Here is a 27,989-nt window from a genome sequence, read left to right as displayed (position 1 = left end):
CCACATGCCTACTCTATAGATTATAAAAGTGAGAATATATTTCCATAGACGCATAAGCAAGCCTTCAGAAATTCTAAAATGGCACACGAAAAATATGCGTTCTAAGTGCACGTACAATCCGTTTATATCACATTGATAGACCTTTATGCGAATTACATGTGCAATCATCTTATGCAATTTTCTTCGCCTATAACGACATAGATAAAAGATAGTTGATTGTTACAACAAAAAGTCCACGCGATTATTTCATTTTAAGTGGCATAAATTCTATGCAATTTCTCTGGAGTACTGTGTACAAAAAATGACAGATTTATTCGTATGCACGCGATTAATAAAAAATGAATCTATTCTCGCAATGGGGAACAGTGCCGCGTTAGATGAGTCTTTTCTAGGCAGATCATTCTCGTTGTCCACCTGTGTTCAGTCTGCGGGAACAGAGTACAAGGAGGTATATTTTCCGATGAGTACAAAGTGCGCCGGATTAGAAGTGCGTGACTAACATATCTTAATATTTTGCTCAAGTCCTTTTTAGTAATTTTTCTTTTTAGTTTTAGGAAAACAAATATTAATTTATTAATCTATAGATGACAAACATTTTAATGATCATAATATATTTTCTAGACTATAGAGATTTCTGGTTTCTTATCATTCTGATAATCACAATAATCGTAGTATGTATGTGATAAACTAACATGGTTCTTCTCTTCGCAAGTGCTTTCCTTCCTGAGATCTTGTGTATTGATTTTTTTTCAGGGACAAAAACGTCGAACGAATCCAGAATATTACTCGACTCTAAAACTCCTTCGAAAGTGCATTTTCCTGTTACAAACAAGTGATGATGATGTGAAGCAATGTTGAAACATACTTAGCGATAATAAACGTGTTCGATAACATTTACACATCATTCAGATCAAATCTTTACTTTAATGGATATAGTGGATATAGTTGAGTAATATCGTTATCATTCGTTATCATATAAGCTGTCTTGTCTTATATATAAAAATGGAATAAAAGTAACGGCGAAAAAATCTCGTTTCTTCAACACAGTCAGTTAAACAGCAAAATGAGGAGCATTATTTGTATCTTGGCACTGCTGTGCACAGTTTATGTGAGTCCTACAAAAATATTATATTTAAAGTAACGATTTATTTTTAATTAAAGAAGAAAAATCTAATTTAATTCGTTCTAAAATAAACATACTTAGGAAAAGAATGTAATCGATAATTCTTTCGCTTTTAGACTAAAGTTTCACCGATATTTTGTCTTCAAAGATTGAAAATATCTATAATTGTATCCGTTATTTTATTAGGTAATTCTTATAATTAAAGTAAAACTTTTTTCTTCTTTTCTTTTGAGAAAACGCACATCAGAGATACTGCTATTTTTATATCACTTTTATATATCTCAATAACGAAGCTCATTCTTCTTTAAGGCATTGGAGCAAAATGTGACAGACCCCTCGCGCAATCTCGAGCGATTGGTGAAGATACGCAAAGCAGTCACCGAAGCTACATTTAACAATATATTACGTTTCGAGAGGCGAACGAAGCAGAATCTGGAGATTGAACTTAACGAACTGAAAATCGACGCTTTGCTCGATATTCACAATACTATCAACGAGGCATTCGAAAATGTCGATGTGAGTATCTTTTATTGATTTTTATCGCATTTAAGAAATAAAGGAGAAGACAAATACACGTGCACGAGTTGGATCATAATATAAAAGAAATATATTTAATATTATAATTACTTACAATCGAAGTCAGCGTCACAGTAGCAGTTTTTAAAACGGATTGTGAGAGAGATACATATAATATATAAAATATATTTATTACTTTTTTAGTCATCTGTCGACAAGGGAACAGAAGAGGGTAAAAATGTAGACGAGTGTGACGATTACGCAAGGAATAATCTGGAGACGAAAAACACAAATGCGATTGCTAAATTGGAGGCGTGCATCGAAAACGGCTACTCGGCCATGAAAGGCCCATTAGCAAACGTGGCCAGCAGTATTGAGGTAATTGTCATTTTCAATTCATGATTAAACTTCATTATTTGCTAAAATTAATTTACTTATTAGAATCATGGAAACATTTTTTTTTTTTCATTGTAATCACGATTATGAAAATGCTGATACTATAAAATACACTATAAAGTCGCACTCTCGGTATTAATAACTTGATTGCTGAAATACGCGATATATACACGTTCAGTTTCTACATAATTACATTATGACTATTGATAGAAGGATTATTGCAATTTGTAACAGACATGGATATTTTTTTAACTTTGATTAAATATCTTTCCAGGCGGTGAAAAAATTGCTGATCGATTTGGACGCCATCATGCCAAACTGTTACTCTCCGAGCTTTTTTAAAATGCAAGCCTGCGTTGTGGAGAAGATTGATCTGAGCAGAGCATCGCTGGACAGTGTCAGTAATAATGCCAAGGAAGTGACAGCTACCGCGGGAGTCACGTATACGAAAATGATTGTAGACGTGAGGAGTGGCATAACAACGAACGCCGCTGACATCCGCACTTTCAGCACGGATATCGTTAATTATACCGATAATTGCATAAGAAATGCACCTGAGGTCCCTGAGGATCCCGAACTGCCAACCATTTTCTAGTTATTCACCTCGAAAGCTTTAAATTTCGAAAAGAAAAAACTAATTCGATATGAGCCTCTAATTAAATTTTCTATTTTTCTAATTTGTACCTTACCTTTAATTGAGAGCATTAATTATTAATCTATAGGCATCAATTGATCGGTTTTAAATTAGTTCACATTATTATTTTTTTAAAATAAGAAATAGCTTATTTAGCGCTGTGCATCTTTTCTCTATAAATAATATCATATAATATAGTTACAGATCAAATTGTTTTCGTATTCATTGTGCAATCGAAACGCGTCTCGCTTCGGATCGTAACTACGTATTGCAGATATGTTAAAAATAAAAATTATGGTTACATCAAACAATTATATTTGATTACTTTAATCTTCGCTGTGAACGTATTGATTGTTAGGGATAACGAGAGTGTAGATAGTAACAGTAACAGCAATAGCGGCAGCAATAATAACAATAGTATTATTTATAATTATATTTATCATTAACATACTTCGATAGAATTATACATATCATTAATTATAATCGCCATGGTCATGATTATCTTCACTTATATACACGTGCATACGTATATATGCGTAGACCCATGAAAGCACACTTGACAGCGCGAATACCTCGCACTGCCATATATACAGAGCGTCTCAGAAATCGCGCACCTTCTCTGTTGATTCTTCGACAAATTTAAAATCAACTTTTCCGTAATGAAAGCTCGATTGGACTTCGCCTTTTACATCTATTACACTTCACACATATCAAACATCTTGACAGTTGCGCCTTAAATATTAGAAGTCCGTTAGATTTTTATTATTCATCTGCATCCCTAGAACTCTCGAGCCCCTTCGGGAGCCCTTCAAGTGTTAATCGTTTAGCAATCAAAAGCTATTGATACAGTTAATCATCATTCTTCGGCAAGTAATGTAGATGTGTGCGATTTTTGGGATACCCTGCGCATGCATATATTTCACACGCTACATTTTTACTTTATTAGAATGTTATATATACACAGGGTGGCCCAGAAATAGCGGATATCAATAATTGAGTTCGATTGTTCCTTTGATGAAGACTTTTAAGTGGATCAGTTTAGACGTCAATTATTAGAGGATTTCGCCAACGCGGAAAGTAATTTTATGTGCGCGCTGATGGTCATATAATCGTTAAGCAAACATAATTTGGGAAGGGAGGGATCGTGCATTAGAAGCTCCTGACGAAGTCGAAGTTTCGCCAAATCTAATTATAAATCCAGAGACTGGCAAACAACCGAGGATTAACGGAACGACTTGGGTGGCAATTACCGGTACCGGTACCGCGATGCATAATACTATCGTGCTACATTACTACTGGGGAAAAACATGCTTACCTTGCTCTCTCTCTCTCTCTCTCTCTATCTTCCTAGGAAATCGAATCTTAAAACATTTAAACACATCTTAATGGGCGCACAATCATTTCTTTTCTTTTTTTTTCTTTACTACAAAAATCTGAAATACAGCATTAATGTAAATACTCCTCGTGTCTCGCACCAACTATGTAAAAGCTCGCTCCCTCCATCGAAATAAATATCACACGCCGTTAGGTTTAGTTACTGCTCTAATAAGGACTATATAAGTAGAATTAAAATATTACAAGCGCATACTTATTTGATATGGCTATCAAGATATAAAGATTCATTTTCATAACATTAAATTTGCCTAAGTGGATTATATATGCTGTCTTATTTACAAAATATAGTCTGCGTAAAACTGTTCGATAGACCATACAATTGACGATTAACTTACCGCGCACTTGGGATCCTACTGTCTTATGTACAGTAAAAAATCTTAAAAATCGGTGTGCATCGCGGTACAAGAAGAGGAATCTCGTTTCAGAGGGGGAAATTCGGGACTTCGCCGAAACGCGCGCGCTTAAAAACTTGAAAAGTAGCTTTTGCAAAATGTATTACAGACAACATATCCAACGAAAGGGAAATTTTTTTTCTAAGTCAGGTCCGCAACGAATTCTCTTCTTTTTCTTCCTAAATCGGGATGGCCATACAAACATCCCTAAGTTAAAAATAATTACTTATATGAACAAAATAACATGTTTAGCATTATAATACGTGCGCAACATGTCAAAATCTTTATAATATAATTTTATATTTCAATATATATATATATATATATATATATATATATATATATATAACAATTGAGAATTTTTCCGAATAGAAAACAAAGGTTTGAGGAGTTTACACCATGCCATTCGCGTGAATTTCAGACTGGTTAAAACATCTTACGAGACATACTACAAAGTATCTTAGTAACTTTATTGTAACTTTATCTTATTTTCGTTCTATTTCATATGAACCATTTTTACTGACAGCAAGTATTCGGTTCTGTCTAAGGTATAATAAGCTATATGCACTAGAGCTCCTCTGTAAATGCAATTGTACTTAACAAATTATGAGCAAGTTCTTTTATTATAATTTACTAACAGTGTACCGCTAACTGTGTTCCCGACCCATATATTATCCTCTCTGGTGCAACATCGACTCCTACATATAGTTTGAAAATCTCGAGCTATTATTGTTCCGGTGAAAATTAATCGACAACAAACTATCAAGACTCGAGATAAAAAGAAAAAAAAGGGTAAAAGATAGACTACGTTTCGCCATACCCGATAAGAGAGCAATATTACAATACTTAAAAACGAGATGCGAATCCTTGACTTAAAGAATAACATAGAGATAGAGGACCTATATGTGACAAGTCAAGTTCAGCGGGAGTAGATAATTCAAAATTGCGATATTCCACACACAGGTCAGGAAGTCGGATATATATATCTTACTCCCATACGCACGTTTATAAAAACAATTATATATAGATATTATATGTATGTATATCGAGATAGTTTGTACACGTTCCTTTACGTATGGATTTAACTCGTTACTTCTTTTCTCTTTACCGTGCACTAACGCGACTGTTTGAACAAAATTATTTCGAGAATATTGAGACGTTTTCTTTTTGTTTCACGGACACAGAGGAAGATTGTATTAATAACACGTTGAGATAAAGAAAGAAATTTCGTGACTTCCTGCACACATAAAGCTCATCGCAATATATTCTCCGCGTCCTTTACGCGCAGGTGACGTGAATGTATCTGACCTGTGCATTCTTTGTTAGTCATTCGAGATATTACCACTGTTCCAAGACCTAGCAAGCACATGAATCACCTCTACCGTTGCTTCTTTGGTCGTTGGTCAATTTGATTTGATCCGGGAATTCATTGTAAAGTTCGACCTAGAATTTACAAAGATATAGAGGTTAAAATACGCAGAAATCAACAAAAAAATTTCTCCACTGCGCCTACTAATATACTCACTTCACTTTCTTGAGCTAAAGCGTTTTTAGCTATCGTTTGGAAAGCTTGCTCGACATTAATAGCCTCTTTTGCACTAGTTTCAAAATATGGAATATTGTTCTTTGATTGACACCACTGTTGTGCTCTCTTGCTGGAGACCTAAAGCACAAGACATAGAAAGAACGTACGTTAAATGTGAATTATATGTATAAATGTCGAAAGAACAAATCATAACTATCTTTAATATTACATTAACATCTTTAATATAATTTTAATATTTAGTTTATTATAGCTATATGAAACTAAATAAAAGATTAAATTATTTTCAAGATTTTAAAATTATTTTACTCACCGCTCTTGATTCAAGATCTACTTTGTTCCCGAGCACGACAAACGGAAAGTTGTCTGGATCTCGAGGCGACGCTTGAATTAAAAATTCATCCCTCCATGAATCTAGGGATTTGAAGCTAGTCGGAGCGGATACATCGAATACCAGGACGCAACAGTCCGCGCCTCTGTAAAAAGCCACTCCTAACGATTGAAACCTCTCCTGTCCGGCGGTATCCCAAATCTAAGACAAGAAGGAACCTTATTAGATGTACAAGGTATCGGCAACACGTTAAAATAACTAAATTAAACGCGAGGATTACCTGCATGGTGACTATTCTATCCTCCACCATCACTTCCTTGGTCAAAAAATCCGCCCCTATTGTCGCTTTGTATTGATTACTAAACTTCTTATTGACGTACTGGTTCATCAGAGATGTCTTCCCGACTCCGGAATCCCCGAGGATAATGACTTTCAGCAACACTTTCTTGCGGGACGCCATTCTTCGCTGGAAAGATGCAAAGCAACGTTAAAAATTAATTCTCGCGCGAATAGATGCTCAGAGCAAAGATCATTGTACAATTTAAAAATAAAAGCTGCTGTGACTAATACAGAATTCCTTATCATCAAGCATATATATACATATATATATATATATATATATATATATATTTATGTGTAATGATTCTTCTTTAATATCAGACTGATAGATGATTCATGATCAAAGAATACGCAGGAAAGAATTTTAGTGTCTTCATATAAATTTACATCAATATAAATCTCCCAAATTTTTATAAAAGGGGTTAAAATATTTAATACCCCAAATAAAAATTTAAGCATACATATAATAAATGTCACCGAGCGAGATATATAATTCATATGTTTACTCTGTTTTCAAACAAATATTATAATAAAAATTGTATTACATTCTTACATTTTTTTAGAAAATTAGAATCAGATATTTTTAAGTGTCTTTGTAAGCAAAACTAAAATTTCAAAATTTTATTGCTTTACGTCCAAAAATAATATTCTACAAGTTGTATCTCTAAAAATTGATCAGCTGCAATTTCGTAATATTTAAAAGAGCTAACAAGTTAAAAATCGTTGCTGCATCAATGCTAAAATGATTATAATTTCATCGTGCTACACGAGGCCAAAAAATCTCGGCTGTCGAAGGCGGAGCACCTGGTGCCTTCTCGAATCGTAAATACCAGCGAGCTCCAGCTTCTGACATTACCCTACCCCGTGCCCCTTCCCGCTATTTACACAATCTGTCAAATGCGCCGAATAAAAAAAGAAAACCACAAAACTATCGCACGATTATCAAAACGCCGAGCGTCCGGGAGGAATGATCGATCACATGAATCATCTAACAGCGTTGACGAGGAGATCAGTAGCAATGACGTACGTACAACGCACTCGCCGAGAAAAAAAAACAGCGAGAGAGAAAGAGAGAGAGAGAGAGAGAGAGAGCGAGCGAGCGAGAGAGAAAGAGAGAGGAACTTTCCTCCCGAGACCGCGCGAGGTATTCGGCGGCGGTCACCGTCGAACGATCACTTCCGGAAATAAATTCGGAATGCAACGATAACGTAACGAGCGCGGACGGGGACGGACGCGGAGATGAGCGTCGCGACGCGAGAGCGGAATTCGTTCGACTGCGCGTCTCCCGACGAAACCTGTCACCCGCGGGGGCAGCTGCTCCGGAGCTGCTCTCGGTTAACTCTCGGGGGCACGGCGCGTACGCGCAGGGAACGGGGCGGACGCGCGCTATCCACACGTCGACCGCGTCTCCCGCGGGCGACGCGGAGTCCCCCCCGCCCCCTCCGAGGGACGGGGGAACGGGGAGTCGGGACGTCGCTTACCTGGGGGAACACTCGTCAGGGAACACGGCCTGTGAAAACACCTCCGCGCTCCAGCGCTTCGCACAAAGAAAATGGCGTGTTATGAAATCACGAGAGTATGACAACGATGTCGTCACCTGTTCGCCTCGCCTCCCTTATCGACCGAGTGCAATCGAGTGCATTTACTCGCGGACCGCGGTCTCGTCGGTGGCGCGTGCGTTCGCTCGCACGGCGAGAAGGTCGATCGTAGTATATGTATCGATGTATCGATATGCTCCGCGAGATACGCGGAGGCTCGATTAATCGCGTTTTGGAAACTCGTCCTGCGAGATTTGAATTTTGCAGCTCGCCTCGCGGCCCGCGGGTCGCTTCGTTATTCGGGAACGAGAGAGACACGACGATGCCAAAATGGCGTCCAAAAGGCTGCTGTCCGATTCACGCTCACAGGCTCACAGTTGTGAGCGTCATTCTGTCTTCGTTGCACATCGAATATCGAACGAAGATAGAGCGTTGCTTTCAGCGATGTGAGCGCGAATAGGACCGAAACCTAACGCTGCTCGGACACTGGGGGCCTTTTAAGGTACAGACGATTTTTCGTTTTTTACAGTTTTCTCCTGACGTTTCAACATTAAAAAAAAATTGCAACAGTTTCCGGCCTATGTAAGTACAGAAATCACTTTATGAAACCTTAAAGATGATACATGAATTTTCATAGATTTTTTGTAACACAGAAACGCTTTCAAAAGTCCTTTGGACTTGAAAGTCCCAGGGTATCCGGGTGAATGCTCCAAAAACACGGTGTCTACGCAGTGTTAAAAGCCACTCTAACACACCACTTCTGCTACTCCTCGTTCATCTGCTTGGGTAATCGACGCGCTTCTTCAAATTTATGGAATCTGCATCTCGCCCAAGGGAAAAGGATGCAGAAAACAATCCTTCGTTATGCATTTATTACCGTTGGAAAAACGGAATAATGAATACTCTAAAATGTATGTACTATAACTTATCATGTTAAACTAGAATCGCACTAATTGAATAAGAGAGAAAGAGAGATTCAATAAGTTGATTCAGTTTCTCTAAAATTAGAGTAAAATTGAAATTTGCAATTAGAAGACAGCACTTTATTTTTTTATTTATTCCCTTGCTTCATATAATTTTAATATGATTAATTTTAATACATTTTATTTCAAATTTTAGTGTAATTATTAATATTTAATATATTAAATATGTAATAATATACATATAATGTATAATGTATAATTAAATACTTCTTAACAATGAATAATTTTAATATAATTAACTTCAACTTTTTTTTACTTTTCTTTATTTTTTTTAAACAACTCAACTTTTTCGGTAAAAGAGTAATTATATACAAGCGATCGTTAATTACAAGCTGATCATAAATGTATTGAATCTTTCTTTCCAATATACCCTAAAAAAATATTGATCCTATTGGTCATTATACTTTAAATTTTTACGAAAAGCAATTCATTTTCTCGCGAGAAAGGATGTTTTTTTCGCATTGATTAAAGTTAAAAGCCAATCGATTTCTCCATACGAATTGCAGTCCGCATAAATATGCATAGCGAATATAAATCTGGTGCTGATCGCATTGACATTTTGCAGGCCGTGGAATAAAATCTGCGTTTAATCACTATCCTTGGCATATCTTACGAGGAACGTAGAGGAAAAAAGGCTATATAGAATATACATATACATATATTGTAGAATTTTATGATTCCACAGACAAATTAATTGTGAGTTAAGTTAGTGATTCAGGTTACGAAGTGTTGCGAATATCAAACAGGATGTCTCGGAAATATTGCTATTTGGCAATCGAATTCTCTTCGAATTCTCGAGAACAAGGACAGACGGATCGTAGAATCTCCAGACGAGACAAAAAGTCACGTCGACGTCAATGTGGTGTCGAAATGCCATGGTTTCAAATAATATTATTAAAAGTCGCTCTAACGCCACTTCAACGTCACTTTGACGTCATCGTGATTTCTTAGGGATTCTGCTTAGGATTATAGACGCATATTTTGTTTACTAACTTCTCGCCCGAAATTTTGCAGGAATCCTTAGAGAATTCGTACATCTGAAAAGTGGGGATTTAAGCTGTCGCTTAATATATGAGTCTCAATTAATTACGCGAAGACACGCGCGTGCGAGCGACAGTGTAGGACGAAGCTGCGATGCTAATTAATGTTACTCAATATATTGCTGAAGACAGTCGAACGGAAAATTACAGAGACGGAGAGGCGTTTCGTAGCCTTATCGACGTCCCATGCGAATTTAATAATCAGTCTGGCGGCATCTGATTTCGCTGCAGCTAAACTTAGCCGCGAGTTACGAAATCGGCATTTATTAGCAGACTCGCAGAAATTTCTCGTACGAGCCGCCGCGACGAATCGGTATCGCAACATCTTATCTTCTTTAATCAGAGAATCCGAAATTCGAAATGAGAGAGGCGGATAGAGGAGATGACAGCCGGGTGAGAGTAGGTTTCGCGGTCTATTCGGATTGAAAATCTTCTCGCGCCTATTTTTACGGCGTCTGTTACTTGCATTTTTTTAATTGAGTTGCATAAAAAGAAAGAGAGGAGAAAAAACTGGTAGAAGAAATGGCGAACGAACAGTGAACATCATTCGTAGATTCGCAAGGCGAAAATAAGAATTTGAAGTTAAAACGATGGACCGTGCAATTTTTAATCACTCGGATGTCGTTACTTTAATGCGTTGCTTTTCAATTAGAGTGAAATCGAACTTTGCAATTGGAAGACAGGGCTTTATTTTTTTATTTATTCCCTTGCTTGATATAATGTTGATATAATTTTAAAATATAATTTATTTTAATATGATTAAAACTGCAGTATAATTAATATATATATAATTTAATATATGGAGGGGAATTTTTTAAAATATTGACTTATACCACTATGGGTTTTACCCCTCCATATATTAAATATGATATATAACGTATAATTTAAAAACTTCTGCAACTAAGTTTTTTACACTGATTAATTATTTATTCTTCTAACTTGGCCTTCAATATGCATGTATAAATTAATATTCGATTGCCTCATTATTTCAGAAATACTTTGTAGGCGAGGTTGACTGCAGACTTCTTTAGTCGTTAGTCGTCATACTCTCGTAATATTAATATCTAGCATTTCTTGCGATGTTTTAAATAAAAAATAACATTATCCATCAACAGCCGTAATTAAGAAAATTGAATTTTTTTACGTCTCGGTCGGAATCGCGATCAAAGTCAAATTATACAATTTATCGACATTGACTGAATTTTTTACGCGACTTTTAATTCTAATTAATTCTAGAACTTAATTCTAAGAGGCAAAGGAACGGAACGGGCGAGGCAGATAAATGCGACGCGCATTGAATTAAATAAGTATTAATTTAATCACATATAATTACAATCACACGTATTTGCTGCGATACATACTGCCGGACTCTGCTACAGGGTAATTTGTCATATGCTGAGAAAGAGCTTAAGTCGAGAACTTAACTAGAAAAGTGCGCCATTACCAATTATCGTTAAAAGATATATCGCCGAAAAGTGTCTAAACCTTTCGTACGCTCCTGTGCGAAATATAATAGGGTAATCACGAAACAATGTATACGCCGAAATATCGACTTAACTTCTTAGCACGTTTACCGTTCTTTGTAAGACATTTATTGCATTTCCTGTCTTCTGCTTAATTTTACGATGTCCGTTTCTTTTCTCTAGATTTTCGTAAGTAAACCATACATTCGGGGAGATAGCAGCTAAAGTATATAGAAGACGCTAATGAGAGGGTCGCGGAGTGGATTACGAGAAGATTACAAATAGGAAGAGACAGGGAAGGAGGCAGAACGAGTGCATTGGAGAAGCTTTCGTCGTGCTTGTGGCTTGCAAAGGCGCCGCCTGAATTTATATACAATTAGCTTAATCTAGATCGTGTATGGAATCGAATCACGTAAGTTAGGCGGGTGAGCGGTACCGCGGTATGGCCTCGTCGCGATCGGCAGAAATCGTTGCGCAATCCTGTCGAACAATCCGAGCCGGATACGAGGAGATCTTGTATACCTAGCGCAACGTACGGCGACGTCGTTTGACTGTTACACGACAATTTACCCCTTCCCCGAGAAGAAATACCGTGAAATAGCGTGACTAATCGAAGCGGATCTTGGTACTCGGATGCCAAAGTAAAATAAATACAAAATAAAGTTACTTCGTGCGATCGTACGCGTCTTTGCTTCGCGTTGCGCTAGGCTTGATGATTTTTCTGACGTCCATTGGAACGCAACCGGGCACGATCGATCTCGTCGAGGAGGCTACACCGCAACCTTCACCTCCCCTTTGGGGGTAAGGTGGCCTTTCGCTGCTTTGTTTTTCGGGTGCTTTAGGGCTTCGGCGCCTCCGGCTGCGGCTTCGCGGCCGCCCCGTCGGCCTCGCTCGGCGGCGGCAGGGTCGGGATGTCCGGGTACTCGAGCTTGGCACCGTCCTCGCACTCGAAGATCGGACAGCAGTCGGGGAAGCTCGCGGTCTTGTTAGTCTTGTCGGAGAGCTTGCACTTGGGGTTGGCCTTGGGCAGCGGGCCGCAGTCCTCCACTAGCTCGAACAGACGGCCGGAGTTGTCGTCGGCGGGCACGCAGGTCGAACGGCCGCAGAACGGCGCCAGCTCCCACGACTTGGTCGGCTCGATGGTCGCGCATTTGGTCGACGCGAAGCACATGCCCGGGAAGTCTGTAACGTGGAAATTTCCTCTCGTTAGAACGACGAGTTGCATGAAACCTCGATAATAAAGAGCCGAAAGGAGAGCTTTGTTTAATTCGTTTCTCTTTCGTTTTTAGAAAATACGGTCATACAAATCATACAACGAATTATTTCAGGATGTGATAATTCATATATACAACTGTATAAATAATGTAACAAATTATTATTGGACGTAATTTAATTCGTTAATATACAAATGAAATAATGTACGAAATAATGCACGGTACAACGAATCTTTGTGTCGATAACTGCTTTGTGCAAACTTGGAAAGGTGATGAACGACGCGTTAACATTTTAATCCGCTTTGGCCGACCTGTATAGGGATTCGCGAAATCTCTTTCGCACGGTTTTCACCGGTGACAAACCGTCAGTAAACGAGAAGAAAAGACCGTTTGAATCGGCGACTCATCAAAGTCGAAATAACGAAATAACGTGGTGATGTTTCCTTAATAACGCGCTCATTACCTCGTCACGCGCAATTCCGCAAAAATGTCATTATTTTTTAACGCGCCGTGCGCGCCGGACCTAAACCGACGCTAATGTCCGCACAATGTTACCCGTTAATTATCCTGGCCTGAATTATATCCCAGATTTATATGGCCGATGAAAGAGCAGGCAATATTTTTAATATCGCGTTGCACATCGCGATGCACGCGGTGAAATCGGGGCCGTCGAACTTGTTAATGTGTTTCGCGTAGGACGGTCCGTAATTTACCTCAGTATTTATTTCGGTGACAGGGAAAAGAAATCATATAGATGAAAAACATATTTTCCTCAAAATAAGTTGGATGAAGGAAATTATTTCCTTAAAATAAAGAAAAAGAATAGAGCGAAGGAAAGCTACGGGATCTCTTTAGGAGTAAAACAGTAAGAAACAAGAGTTGTAATAGAAAACATAAGAATCTATGCTAATTAAAATTATATAGTTTAAAATGATACTGTCATTTCCTTTATTAAACTTGTGACACGTTATCGATAAATGATATATTGCATTGTTGGAATTATAAATCTTTTCCAAAAGACACGAAATAAACATCTATCTAATTATTTCGACGACAGATCGGTTACGGATTCCGCGCGGTTGATTCCTTTTCAGTAACAGATCTTTGCGTTTCAATACATCGCGCTATTGTAATCTTTTTATTATCGCGAACGAAATAGTAATACGCTTTATCTCATTTTATCCTTTATCATCTCACAATTATTTAATTTATTTATCATATCATCTCATATTCGTTTTAATGGAGTATCGCCCGAACGTTTAAAAATAATCTTCTCGCACCGGCGAACGCTTCGCTTTACGTCGGCATTCACATCATTATTCCCATTGTAAACGACTCGACAACGAACGCAACAATGCCCGCTGGGTTCGGCATCCTATTTCGGAGTCGGTCCGTCAACCTGCAACACGCTAACGCTAATAATGACAGTCGCGAATTTCACTTCCTCGACGCGGAGCCGCGCGATGACGACGACGACGACGTACGACGACGGGTGCAACGGATGACGGCATTACGGGGCTAATTCGATTTGTAATCGTCGACGCGACGAACGTTGCCTCGATACCCATCTACGAACGGGGAAAACAACCCGGTGTCCGGCGGCCGGGTGATCGTGCTAGAAACTTCAAGGAGAAACACTTTCGCTGTCATACACCGGGCCGGTCGGTTGCGCGCCGCTTTTACGCAACGCGCCGACGACAAATGTTGGGCGTCGTTACGACGGACGTCGGACGCGTTGATTTTACTCGGCGATTACATAAGAGCCCTTCGAGGCCTGTCGAGACCGATGACTCACGACGCGATCGTTTCACCCGAGAGAGCGAGGAAACTTGTCGAGGCGAGGACGGGATCTTCGAAAAAGTCCGGATGGACGATCCGGTTCTTCAATCAAATCTGGAGAAATTAAAAAAAAAACGCGAAAGAGGAATCTGCGGGTAGATAATTTATCGATTTTCCGCGTGATTATGCGGTTTGAAAAAAAAACCTGCACTTGTTAAATTCGCAGTGTCAAATTGTACTCAATTTCAGTCATTTTTATCTATTATTATAGGTCGCCACTGCTCCTACTCAATATGTCGTTAATTTAACTGAAACAATGTTAATTTAATTAAATGGAGTTAAAATAATAAATTGCGACACGCATGCGGTAGTTAAAAATAACAAAATGTTATTTAACTCAAGGTATTGATTTAAATTTCATCCTTTGATATTTAACAATGTGTTTCATCGTGTATTGTGATTTATGAGTCACGTCGACCGGTATCCCTCGCCGCGATTTCACATCCAACGCGCGATATCCGTAGATATAAGATCGAACAGAGGATTACGCGCCTTGCACGAACGTCAGGACGTCTGGCCGGTGTTAATCCGGTCTGAGCGAGCGTGTTGTTTCGCGAGGCTTAAACAATGACGTGTTCGTTACAGTTTTCTCAATGCCGGCGACGTGCGATCGACGTTTACGGCGATGCCGACTTAATGCCGCTGCGGTTTTCTCGTTTCACCGGTCGTCATAAAATAGTAAACAAGGACACACTTGTTAAAGCGACAGCAGGCGCAGAGATTACGTTCTTCATGCGCCGATTCAATTAGAAACGCAGAACTCTCGGATTTAGAAAAGTAGAATGTAACTATTATAAATTTTTGAAGGAAGAATTGCAGACGTCATGTTTTTAGCATTATACTCGACGTAATTCATTCACACGTTTTTCCTGTTATGCTTTATTACATTATGTTATTGCTGTTTCTTCAGCTGCGTCTTGAGAAAATGAATTCTTCCGCGAGAGGGATTAATTTTCTCGACAAGACGCTTAAATATAAATTACTAAAGTATTGTTAGTCGTAAGAAAACCTATATTAATAATCCTTTAAAGACGGATATTTTAAACAAGCCTCATCGCACAGGACGCAAAAAAAGAGGCTAAGACTGTACGCCAAAAAGTAATCAACTAGTGGTGAATTTTCAGCAACGGGAAATGAATCGTCCACCCTCGTGTTTTTTAACATCAAAGTAATACTGTAGCTTATTTGCCACGCCCGTCCTTAAAGGGTTAAAAGATAAAAAATTTTATGAGTGACTTTCACTCAGATTGCAAGAAGCAAACAGTTCTCGGGACTCCGTGCGTTGTTCGGAAGCGCTGATAACCGCGATAACATATCGCTGACACTTTTTCGAAATAGAATAGTTGATATTTGTCTCGTTCGCGAGGATATCCTGCGTCTTTCTAAAGCGAAACCGACTCGGTCCTCGAGAAGCTAACGGGAAGCAAAGAAGTTGAACGGAGTTACAATTTATTATCACGATACGTACAAATGATATATCAGTATATCACATATAGTAATATATTATTATGATCGATATACAGTGATACAGATGTGTGATGCCTCGCTAATCTCGAAAGTCTCGCGACCCAGGCTTCTCTTTCCCTGATTTTACCGCGCTCGATCCCGCCCGCACTTTCATTTCATCAGTCGCCAGTCGTCATTTCTGCTCGGGATACCACTTTCCTGGGTGCGTTTCTCGCTTTCAAATAGCGAGGATACTTTCTGCGGCCTCACCGTAATTTCATACATTCTTTTCGATCGGACAACAGCATCGGAGTTGATATGTCTTAAAACGTGTACGAAAAGATCTGTCTTCTTATTTCTTTTTCCTTTGTGTTAGAAAAGGTCGAAGGAATTAGAAGGCGATCGTTCTGCTATATACTTATGTGTAAATGCTAGGTATTGTTTGTCAAGACGCGTTTCCGCGAGCTCGTCGCGTACCATTCCGAGGCCTTCGCCTCGCGCGATATCTGCGACCTTCCGAGACGGCGAGCAAATAATTCTATCCTTTCCGTGATGAGTTTCCACACCCGTGGCGATCCTACTGCCTTCGCTACAATTCGAGCAACGAGGTCGCCCGTAATTCCTCTCCCCTTGTCCCTCTCCGTGACTAATTCGATTACTCATGGAAATCCAGGTCTCTGCGCGGACAAATAAGAAAGAACACGGCCACGGGTAATTAAAGACCGGGAATTAGTCTAGCCTCTACGCGAATATCAAGGATTTTCTCTCTGGAAGGCACTGATCGCCTTCAAACTATCGCTCGCGGTCTCATTGGAGTAATTTTGCGATTCGCGTCGAATGGTAAAAAAAAAACTGCCGCTTGTATAGTGCATCGCTCCTTAATTAATCGCGTCTTAATTGGCGAGAATTTTATCTATTTTCTTAAACGTAGGATATAATCGTCAGGATAAATCTGAGTTAAGTATACGCGTCCCGTAGATCCCAACACTTGCAATTAGTGGCGTATTATCATTTGCATTTGTCTCGTTAAACTACCTCCTTTTTTTACACGCATCGTTTTTCAAGAACTTCTAAAAGCGACAGATTTCGTAACGGTCTCCTTAACTTATCGAGAGGAGGAGAAAATGCATCACTCTGCACCCCGCGGACCATATAAAGAAGAAAGTGATATCGGGAAAGGGAGAAGGAACGGAAAAGGGTGGGGAGAGATTATAAGGGGATTATAACAGGTGATGGTTACAGCATGAAACTTTCACGCGGTCTCGTGATCTTGACGAGCCGCGAGCAGAGCTATTCTCTCGACAATCCGTCTGTGGGATCTCGTGCCGTGATACATCATATGTGTCCTTGCGCGAATCGGGGATTCGCAGGGACCGCGCCCGCGTTACGAGATAATGGGCGAGCCGACGCAAAAAGACGTCCGGCAGTTGCGTTTTATATCATGGCCGATTCACGCATGGATAATTACTTGGGATAAAATGCCGAGACGTGATAATTGAGCGAGAAAAAAGTGTTAATCAAGGCCGGCACGAGAACGGAAGCGAAGAATTGTGAGGCGTGGGCGAGGAGATGGGATTTTTATCTGTCTCGGAATAATTCACGGGAACTCCAGCGAATCGTAATACCTCTCGCGATTGCGGATAATGAAAATTTTCGGTTCACGTAGAATCGAGGGCGGATCTTGAGATTTAGTTATTTTCTATAAGCGAGATTGATCGAAATAGCATGAAGTCTTAAATGACAGCTGAAAATTCTATTTTTGGAAATGGAATTAATTCTACATTTCTTTTCTTTTTGTTTTTTGTTTTTTGGATCAGTAGGTATATGGAACATTTCCAAGCTTTTTTGACAGAAGAATTCGACTCTTTTAAGATGATTCGAATGCGCATCGCTTATTATTTCCGTCACGGATGGCATTCGTAGCACTACGTGGCGTGTCATCGGGATTCAGAGACAGCTGTTTAATACGCGTGACAATGCATCGTAAGAAAGCCGAGTGTCTCCCGAGCACCGGTTGAAAATAATGACAATCGTCCCATTTGTCGGTCATGCACATACAGTTCTTTGAATTCGGCGAGACACCTAACGCAGTGATTCTCAGCCAGCGTTTCACGCCTCGTTTCTTCTTCATTTTTCGCGTAGGCGAATCTACTTGCGAATCTTTGAGAAAAATTAATCTCGTTTTTTTAAATATAAATATTACATGGACTGACAGAACGCGAACATTAATTCAGCATTTTTATTATCCTTGATTGAAACGCACTAACGAGCTTGATAAAAGATAGATCCAACTTGCAAACACTTGTCTTGCAAGTGCGGAAAAAATTATTTCAGAGAATTAAAATTAGTCCGCATCGATAAAAATAATTAATATTTACTAGTCTCTTATCTTTTCGCGCTAGCTGAGAAGCGCCGTGCGAAATCACGCCGTTCTAAAGGCGATATCTCTTCTTCGGCAACAAATTAGCATACAATCTATTACGCTAACAGCTGACACATACCCATCTGCTGTCAGATATATTGTTTAATTGCTTCTATCTTACGTGATAATACCAAGCGATATTAGCATCGCGTTACGAAGATAAAGATCGCTACTTCAACAGCGAGATGCATCGCGATAAAAATATTCTTTCGTGATGAAATATCTTTTCGAAGCTATATTTTTAGCAATGTTAAGCAATGCTCGCAAGCGAGTGCCAACTCGCTTGAATTTTTCGACTGAGTCTTTTTAAATAAAAAAATAATAATAAAGTAAAAAGTAAACGGTATAAAGTAAAAAGAGTAAAGTAAATATTCGGCAATTTTTAAAAGTAGAAATATAAGTAGGAGTAGAAATATAAATTCTTACAATAAAATTATCTAAAAGGAAACAACGACAGTCTTTCAGACCGCGAGCTTGCCGCGAAGGAAGATTCTACCCTGGAAGGGGTTGGCTCGGGCTAACTCACCGCGGAGAACGTCGGCGGGTATCAGCCTCCGGAAGGTTTTCGGCCGCTCCTGCACCTGGGCATCCTGGGCGGCAACGAAGGCCACCGCGACGCACAACAGGGCGAAGACGATCTTCATGATCTCGAGCCGGGCGACAGACGGATTCACGAGGGGAGATCCTCCTTCGCGATGGGAGGGATGAAGTCAAGAGAGGAGTAGAAAAATGGAGCTTCTTGTATCGATTACGACTGGTTGGGCCCGATCCCCGTGGCGGCATTTTATAGCCGGCCATCGGGCGGGGTCCCTGTTATCCCCTCCAGGATCAGACGTGTGGTCTCTCACCTCTTGAACCACCAGTCACCGAGGCATCGTTCGCGACCGGGGCTCCAAGCGACGTCGGGGACACCGCCGGGGTCCACGCGGCAGGTAGGTAGGGACGCGTACGCGCATGGGGGACCGACGTGGCCGCTGCAGACTTTGGTCGTGTCCCATCCCGGTACGAGATTCGTTCGACGTGGAAAAATAAAAATTTCCGATTGCTACACACAACGGAGGATGTTTCTCGACTTACAAGGGATTGAATTGAACTTCGCCGAAGAGCCAAATGACTAATAAAAAAACTACCTTCTTTAATTAATTTTTGATGAAGTTTAATAGGGGTTTAATAGGGGTTCGACGCTTAATGTTACAAGAACGTAGGAAATTAGAGAACCACAATAGATGATGACTAACCTGGATATTTCCATTAAGGAAAAGTTGGCGTCAAAGTGGCCAGAGAATCTATTATTGAAAGGCACTTTTGTTCGAGTTGGTTTTGAGATATCCTTAAGATAATACATAAGATAATACATATACACAGAAAGAGTTTCATTTTTGGACGAGAATTTTATTTTAGACAAGATTTTTGTTTTTATTTTTCTTTTATAATGCCGAGTTAATTTATCTCGCAAGCCAACCGTAAAATACGAGAAATTATTCTAAGATACTTTTGTTTGTCGAGAGTTTTCAAGAGAAGACCAAAATAATCTAAGTTTATTGCAATATATATTGACAGCGCGCTCGTGAGTTTAATGGATCAGGTATCACGGTTAATTTATAGATCGGCGTGATAATCGTTAATAAGGCACACAGCGAGATTAATTGACGGACAACCGTTTATTATCTTGTACTGTAATCGCGAAATTGCTGGTTACATGTCTTCGGAGACATGGATTGTCGTTAACTTTCATCCGTTCATTAGTAAATCTCGCGAGCGCTCATTAGCGCGATTAAAACGAGCCGGTGTGGCGTTTGTAAAAATCTCAACTGTTCTATCTAAGTTAGTATTAATTTCAGATCAGCGATAGTGGATCACGGCAGTGAGTGACGTGGCGAGAAAAAAGATACCTTGACTCGAGACATTCTATACGAACGCGCGTATAAAATTAATAATTATGCGTCTACGGTTATATATTATTCTGCTACACTGTTGAATATTAAAGGATGAAATTGAAATTAATATCTTAAGTTGAAAAACATTTTATTATTTTTACGTATGTCAAAATTTATTATTTTAACTCCATTGGTTTTGTTAAATTAACGTTATTCTAATTAAATTAACGACGTATTTTAGGGTAGAAGCAGGGCGACCTGTAGACATGGTTAAAAATGGACTCAAATTGAGTATAATTTGACACTGAATTTAACAGTGTTGGTCAAAGGCTCAATTTCAGCTAGATAAATTGTAATTAACACCCTGTATATCAAGATGCGTGCGTATGCGTTGCGGTTCCGTGCGCACTTGCGTGCGGCATGCGAGAGGAGTTACGTTGTCACGTTAAGATAATAGTGTGAAAAATCTACATCGCTCGTTTTCAACAATTACACGGGGATGACAGTAATACGCATTGAAACGTTAACATGACAGAATTATAATAAAATACCGTTGTCTGTATAGGTAATGGATTTGGATACCACCCGCGCGTTAACGAAGAAGAAAGGCGTGTAGTAGCTGAAGATAATATGAATACAGGTTTTACGGACCGTACTGTGGAAACCTCAGCATTTCGAAGAAAGAGAGAAAGAGGCGACCTTAGGGGAATTTTACTCGTTAAACAAGATCCTCTCTCCGAATGTTCATAAATTTAATCGGGATTTAAATTCCGCCGCCCGCTTAAAATCGATTTAGATCGGGATTTATGACGATGAATAATTTACGAAACGGATTATACAATGTAGAACCAGCTTGAGAAACTGGTATTGTAGCTGCAACCTTTTTATGGCAATGCTACGATAAAAATAGTCCGCGTATTAGCATCCCGCAATTAATCACGATAATCATTCTCTATTCTATTCCGGCGCTGCAGAATTACGATTTAACGCTACGCTCGTCTCGGCTTCTCGGAGGCGATTTTGTGTAACTCGCGCGAAATTTTTTTTCCTTTGAAAAGCAATTGAGCAACCAGCCCGTCGAATACACAGGAATCTCGTAGCGCCATTAATACGGGCTTCTCGGGAAGAAATTAACATAGCCATTAGTAAACGGTGAACGTTAGGAAAGCCGCGAGCAGGTGATTCATTTCAGCGTGAAGGAGTTGCTCAAAAGGCGGCGACCCGTTTGTATAATATAATTCGTATGTTTTGTAAGTAACGCCGATTAAGCGCGGAAACGCACGTTGCTCAATATCGCGCGCGTGTTGCACAATATATCCTCGTCGCACGTGTGAGATTGAATCTCCGGATGATTCTTTTATTCGAACGCCGACTTAATATGCACGCCGCGCTGCACGGAATATCCGGCAAAGAAGATTTTACGACATACGCAATATTGTATAAATATTAATTGGCGGAATCTAGAGAAATAATACAACTATGTTCTCTCGAAAGTCCTATTTAAATCGGTCGGGGCGTGAAGGAAGATCGTCGAGATGAAAGATCGGAGTTAAATTAAATCTTGCAGCTACAATAATTTACATAATATTTTTACTCTTACTTAATTTTCCACTACTCTTACTTAACTGCTTTTTGCAAATTTGGCTCATCAGTCTATTAATATCCTCCAACAGAAAATTCTCTTGAACGTGTGCAAGATGCGACTGGAGGGAAGGCAGTGAGTTGCATCGTTCACCGGAGAAACCTTCACCACCCGACTGTCGGCCTCAAACGAAGCGGAGGCTGAGGAGATGTCTTTTCCAATGACTGGCGATGCCGTCGTGGATGATGCCACCCTTGACTTCGCGGTCGATCTCGACCTCGCTCTTGGTCGAACCGACGATTTTGGACCCTTCCTGATCCAATTATATTCAATTATAGACGATGAGCTTGGTAATTGGCATCGACAGCGGTAGCCTTGGTCTCAGTCTTGATATCGGCCTTCGTCGACGTTTCTGTCCTCGCTTTGATCTCGATGTTCGCGCGGGACTCTACCGCCTTCGCTTCCGCTTTGACTTGGCTTGGTTGCTGAGAAGAGATCGTTCGTCGCGAAAGAAACGGCCAGGGCAACCGGTGAGCAACTGCTCCGAACTGAGAAACACCTGACAGTTTACTAATCGCTAATATTTGTTTAACAATTTAACAAGAAGTCGGAAGAAAGATTCAAAGAAATTTCTCATACTCACTTATACATATATGTACATACATGACATGTGTTTAATCATGTGGCAAGTGGGAAGGAATCGTATTCCAATAACTGTAAATTTGGAAGTTTTGTTGTAATTTCTAAGAACACAAGAATGTTTGATATTCTTTATCTCTTTTAATATAAAATTAATATTATTGTATTCAGTAATTGAACTGTTTGATGTAAAAATTAATATAAGAATTATAAGTAATTATAAGAGTTGTTAAATATTTCCATTGAATTTTTGCCTGGATAGAGTCGATTCTTCCACAGTTTGACTCCAGAACTAGTTCAACTTTTCAAGTTAAATTATATCCATTTTTACCAGTGCAGATTGACTTTAATCTCGGTTTAATTTACTTTTTATCTTTTTCTAATTCTTAGAATTAGAAAGAGATGAAAAGTGAGTCAAACCGAGATTAAAATTACTGTTATTTACATTCACCATTAAAAGAACAAATTAATCTTTATATCGCAGATATCGTCGCGTGTATTACGATCGAGTATTACACGAGACAAGGAGAAAGAGAGGGAAAATAATTTGTCGCAAACCTCGGGAAGGCAAACCTCTGGCAAACGTGAATTCGTGCCGGATGCGCGGAGTGATGTAATTGCTGCGAAGCCGGCGGAACTCAATTGGGGCGATATATTGTGTGCCGAGATTGCCGGGACAACGGCCGGACTGGGCACGGCTCCGAGGTGCATGGCACGACCAACGCCTAATGGTAATTTGGGATCTGCCCAAATTGGAGAAAGTTTCCGCGTTGATTTTCGCACGCGAGAATCGGCGTTGCACGCTATATTTACTTTGCTGCTTGTCGCCTTCGTCAGAATAACGAGGAATACTTACGAGCGACGAGGAGAAAAGATTAGATACATAGTTAATAATAAGAAAATATCTATCTGGTGATTCTATAGTACTATTCTAAGATCTGTGGAAGAGGAAAAATAATTGCGGCTTTAAAATGTATTTTTCACATTACGATTACACTTCGAACGGCATAACTTCCTCAATTACATCACGTATGATTTCTACCACTCCGCGCACCGGTACCGCCGCGTTTATCTTGTGCCGTATTTGAGATAATTGTAGAAATAAATCGCAGGGAAACGCCACTTGACGTAGGAAAGTCGAATGTTGTTGCTGGGTGCAACTAATTGGGAATCCGACTTATGTAAGGCTGCCTATGTAAGAACTATGCGTTATCATAAACGTGTGTCATAAAATATAGAGCAATAGGAAGACTTGTGTACATTTGTGAGATTTGTGTACGTAAATTTTAGGAATAAATGAATTGTAACATGTCAACTAACGCCTGAATACAATGTAGGAAATGTAGCAGAAAATGGAGTACAGAGATTCGCAATAATCGAATTTTTATTTATAAGAAACTGCTGTACGTGAAATTCTAGTTATTCTTGCTGACGACACTTCGTCGAATCTTCGAATCACTTTGTAGCTAAGATATTAATGTAAACTAATTGAAACGTGCTGTTGACAACGAAGAAATATGACGATGTCCGAGCAAACGAATATCTTTTCAATAATATTGTAAAAATATGGTATCGTGTCTGCGACGGAAATTATTACTGCGAGGAAGTTAAAATGTTATTTATCACGTTATTTTTTACGTATTTTTTTTACGTACACATTACTTTTTACATGTGTATATAAAACTCGATAAATAATAATAATTAAAAATATCTATGTATACTATATAATGTAATATATATGTATTTATATATATCTCATCCACTCTCGCGTGTAGCCGAGTTGGCTCCAGCGTGAAAAGGTGAAAGCAGATCGTATGGAATAACCCGTGGAGAGAAGTCTCGTGCAATAAGGAAAAAAAAGAGAGAGACAACGATCTCTCGAACGCGTTCTCCATGTATGACGAATCTGGAACTAAGCCTTGACACACCGGATGGTAGAATTTAGGTCTTTATTTATGAGAAACGCGTCCATCGACGCATTCGGCTGTGTTACGTAACAATGTAATTAGGCAGATTAACTGTGCTATATTTACCGAGATAGATTGTCAAATTGTAAAACGACAGGAACTAACGGAAAGCATTCTCTGAGTTGTCTTACATCTGAATTTCTCCGACTTGTCACGTATTATTGGATCGTTCCATAAGTAAGGCGATTTTTTGTCTCTCTTTTATTTTTAAAATAAAATAAAAAATATTTGCCATTTTAATTTTAATCCAAAAATATATTTTCCATCATTTACAACTTCTACCCATCTTTTAATCTTAAATTTTCAATTCTCTGGCGAGATAAAAGTCGGTTTTGAGCTAAAGAATAAATCAAGCTCTCTTTCATAATGCTTTATTTATGGGATGACCCAATATTATAAGCGCTTATGTCGTCTAGAATCGAACGATATCAGTTCGTTATTACTTGTCGTGCCGAGGAGAAACTAAAGTCAACTGTAACACGGTAAATGGTTGTTTGTGGAGGATATAGGCGAGAAAGCGGCAGTGAACTTTTGAAACTTTCCACGTGAAAGTGCAAGTGAAGATGCTGCCTTTACATTGAATATTCGATAAACTGACTAAAACACAATTTTTGTCGTAAATAAATTCGAAAATTACATTATACATTAATAATTAATAAATAATTTAAATTAAGGAATCGATGGCGCATCGTTGAGCGTGACAAAGCGATTAAACTGAGGAATAAATGAGTTAAACGTTGAAGCCGAATTTACTTAACGTCAAATAAAACAATTACGTCTCTTTGTTTCTGTCTTTCTTGATAATTAATGAGCCTTACAATGAGCGAAATATATTATAACATTTTAACTAGTTTAATTAAAAGTATACTTCAGATACTTTTTCTTTTCCAAATGATTGCCTCGCGTTTTCGTTTTCGTTCATGAAATGGCTCGACCACTGATTGCCTTAAACCGCAAACACGACACGAAATATTATCTTAATTGGTTCTCAGATATAATAATCAGGACTGCGAGAATTGCCGAAGATGACAATAACAATAATCGACATTTTTATCGCGCGCACAAGTGCCAATCAAGTGAGTTTTATCAAAATTCTCATTTTTATTTTAAATTTTTGTCTTTCAGAAATCCACTGATGCACGCGGAACATTATAAAAAAATGAGATTAAACGTTCGACAATCGATTCGCGATATTATACGAGCTTCTTAGAAGCCAAACCGATGAAATCTATGAAATAAAGAGCAGAAAAAAAACTTGATGACGCTACAAACTAATCGAAATTATAGGAGATTTACAAGAGGCGGAGACTGTCAGTTCGGCTGCCGAGAGACTCGTACACAAATATCAGACGGATTACATTATGGAAATTGGCCAAGCCGCGACGGAAATTTCCATAATGGAGATTGCCGGGATTTTACGATGCGCCTCGCCGTTTTTTCACAACGTGTAAACGTGCTAGGTCAATGCAACGGCGCATAACGCGCTCGTTGCAACAGCTCGCGATGGGGATCTGTCATCTATCCAGCCCAGTCAATTAAAGACATATGCCCATCCTCTTCCTGTTCGCTCTTTCTGCTCGTCCGCTGCAACTTGACCCTTCGTCAACTTCTTTTAGTATTTAATAATACCTTGTCATTAATTAATCTTATGTATGTAATCATAATCCCGCTCACAAATGAAAGAAAGATTATAATGAAATTTTGATTGCTGAAGTTGAAATACTTGAAGTTATTTTTTACTCCATCTCACTCCTAGTATTCTGACTTTCTCTGATTTTTAAGAATTTAGATTTTTATAGAGTTTAAATTCCCAAACACACACCTTAAAATTATCAGGAGTTTTAGAATTGCATTTCTCTAGAAATTCTTTGAAAATTCTTGAAATTTTAGATAGTGCAACCTCCTCGATATATAATCACATATTCTTCTGATACTTTGTCGAATTTTAAGACTTTCGATTTTCTCGATTCAAAATCCCGAATTCTTAGAAATTATGAAAATTCTAGGAATTTTACCTCTTCGCTTATTATGTGTGTGTGTGTGTGTTCTCCTGATACTTTTTATAAGACAAGTGTTTTGTATTATCAATGCACATTTTATTACATTTTTACAAATTACATATAAAAATTACATATATCATACAATCATACATTATTAGTGATACATATATACATACATATACAGATCTTTTGTCTATTAGCATTAATTACATACAATTTTTGACAGAGACATTAATAATCATCGTTACTATAATTATGTATATATATTAAATTATATATCGACATATTAATTTATCGAGCAATTCTTAGCTCCTCTTTCTCTGTTTACATATTTACATATTATTACCTGAACTGTTTTATCGATTGAAATTATATATGATAAGCGATCTTAAATAAAACGTCTAGAACACACTTTCAAATATCTTGAAGACGTCATAAATTTTGTAACATAAGACGTTTTAAAAATATCATACAGATAATTATATTTTCTGCAAGAATGCTATAAAACGTCTTTAAAATTTTTAAACTTAGACGATATCGCTGCATCGTATTCTAGCTGGATGGTTTCTCTTTCTTACAATCGAATCTCATCGAAAAAGGAGCTCGCATTAAAAATCTTAAACTCGTATGTCAGGCCAATTCGAAAGTGAACGCTCTAATCAGTACTCTTAATTTTAGTGTAGAATGTCATATAGATATAGAATCAGTAAGCAACAGTCGCGTAACTTGCCCTTGACACAGTTCCAGTCCTATATCATTCTCCCATTGTTACGTTATCATGAGAAGTTTCTCAGTGCAAGTAATTATTGTACGCGAACGTGCGGCTAACTACGTAGATAATCAGCGGGAAAAATGAAATCGATGAGTCTGAAAATTATGCATGCGAGACGGTGCAAAGTGGCCTGCGGATGCGCGCGCGCGAAGAGACAACTATGAAACATTTATGAGAAAGAAACCGTCGTTACAAAAGACGGGATATAAATATTAATGCTTATATAAATAATTAATTTTATATTAAATTCACTATTGGGAAACAATACGAAATCCACATTTTAATTATGAAATAATTGCGCATCGACAAAAAAACCTTGAAAGAGTGGACTTTCAACACATTTTGTTAACTGTCTCGACAGCGAACTTAAATAAAAAATTTAATTTAATATTCAGCGCACAACGCAAATGATTTCGAGAAAATCGACAAAATTATTTCGGAGAATGTACTTGACTAAGCAATCGTGAATTAAACTATTTGAATTCAAAGACAATGATTAAGTTGAATAATCTCGCGACATTGAAGACTACGATTTGAA

General features: G+C 38.6%; 3 protein-coding genes and 1 long non-coding RNA gene across 7 annotated transcripts; 2 read left to right on the top strand and 2 right to left on the bottom strand.

The window, feature by feature from the left end:
* Positions 1–37: 37 nt before the first annotated feature.
* LOC139785911 (uncharacterized) lies at positions 38–4,326 on the top strand. Of its 2 annotated transcripts, XM_071725084.1 has the most exons (5): positions 38–944; positions 1,048–1,108; positions 1,433–1,639; positions 1,844–2,017; positions 2,310–4,326. In XM_071725084.1, the coding sequence occupies exons 2-5, from the start codon at positions 1,064–1,066 to the stop codon at positions 2,628–2,630; spliced, it is 747 nt and encodes a 248-aa protein (XP_071581185.1). In that variant the 5' UTR covers positions 38–944; positions 1,048–1,063; the 3' UTR covers positions 2,631–4,326. The 2 variants fall into 2 exon arrangements, with proteins under 2 accessions (XP_071581185.1, XP_071581179.1); XM_071725078.1 differs by having other exon boundaries at positions 38–1,108.
* On the bottom strand, positions 3,088–8,290 carry Rab7 (RAS oncogene family member Rab7). 3 transcript variants are annotated; one of them, XM_071725089.1, is made up of 5 exons: positions 8,151–8,290; positions 6,611–6,796; positions 6,313–6,531; positions 5,982–6,119; positions 3,088–5,899 (listed from the first exon to the last, which is right to left on the bottom strand). In XM_071725089.1, exons 2-5 carry the CDS (start codon positions 6,788–6,790, stop codon positions 5,813–5,815), a joined length of 624 nt encoding a protein of 207 aa, XP_071581190.1. In that variant the 5' UTR covers positions 6,791–6,796; positions 8,151–8,290; the 3' UTR covers positions 3,088–5,812. The 3 variants fall into 3 exon arrangements, with proteins under 3 accessions (XP_071581190.1, XP_071581199.1, XP_071581209.1); XM_071725098.1 differs by lacking the exon at positions 8,151–8,290 and adding an exon at positions 7,697–8,002; XM_071725108.1 differs by lacking the exon at positions 8,151–8,290 and adding an exon at positions 7,701–8,002.
* Positions 8,290–26,399, top strand: LOC139785957 (uncharacterized). The gene is made up of 5 exons (XR_011722133.1): positions 8,290–8,653; positions 8,737–8,789; positions 8,861–9,118; positions 19,072–22,603; positions 23,197–26,399. It is a non-coding gene; the product is annotated as an uncharacterized lncRNA (long non-coding RNA).
* On the bottom strand, positions 11,525–19,277 carry LOC139785936 (uncharacterized). The gene is made up of 2 exons (XM_071725121.1): positions 19,141–19,277; positions 11,525–12,875 (listed from the first exon to the last, which is right to left on the bottom strand). Exons 1-2 carry the CDS (start codon positions 19,256–19,258, stop codon positions 12,532–12,534), a joined length of 462 nt encoding a protein of 153 aa, XP_071581222.1. The 5' UTR covers positions 19,259–19,277; the 3' UTR covers positions 11,525–12,531.
* Positions 26,400–27,989: the final 1,590 nt, after the last annotated feature.

This window comes from Temnothorax nylanderi, unplaced genomic scaffold (assembly GCF_030848795.1).
Source record: "Temnothorax nylanderi isolate EJ_2023f unplaced genomic scaffold, tnyl_v1.0 TNYL_tig0008_pilon, whole genome shotgun sequence".
Lineage (NCBI taxonomy): Eukaryota > Metazoa > Arthropoda > Insecta > Hymenoptera > Formicidae > Temnothorax > Temnothorax nylanderi.
Note: the sequence above shows the minus strand (reverse complement) of the source record. Positions and strands in the feature narration are given on the sequence as shown.

What these genes read in the sequence shown, in the direction of transcription:
- LOC139785911 (XM_071725084.1), top strand. Translation starts at nt 1,064, where the DNA reads ATGAGGAGCATTATTTGTATCTTGGCACTGCTGTGCACAGTTTAT. An exon ending in AGGCATTCGAAAATGTCGAT is followed by an intron (nt 1,640 to 1,843) that starts GTGAGTATCTTT and finishes TTACTTTTTTAG; the next exon opens with TCATCTGTCGACAAGGGAAC. An exon ending in ACGTGGCCAGCAGTATTGAG is followed by an intron (nt 2,018 to 2,309) that starts GTAATTGTCATT and finishes ATATCTTTCCAG; the next exon opens with GCGGTGAAAAAATTGCTGAT.
- Rab7 (XM_071725089.1), bottom strand. Translation starts at nt 6,790, where the DNA reads ATGGCGTCCCGCAAGAAAGTGTTGCTGAAAGTCATTATCCTCGGGGAT. An exon ending in ATAGAATAGTCACCATGCAG is followed by an intron (nt 6,532 to 6,610) that starts GTAATCCTCGCG and finishes TTCTTGTCTTAG; the next exon opens with ATTTGGGATACCGCCGGACA. An exon ending in TAGATCTTGAATCAAGAGCG is followed by an intron (nt 6,120 to 6,312) that starts GTGAGTAAAATA and finishes CTTGTGCTTTAG; the next exon opens with GTCTCCAGCAAGAGAGCACA.
- LOC139785936 (XM_071725121.1), bottom strand. Translation starts at nt 19,258, where the DNA reads ATGAAGATCGTCTTCGCCCTGTTGTGCGTCGCGGTGGCCTTCGTTGCC. An exon ending in ACCCGCCGACGTTCTCCGCG is followed by an intron (nt 12,876 to 19,140) that starts GTGAGTTAGCCC and finishes TCCACGTTACAG; the next exon opens with ACTTCCCGGGCATGTGCTTC.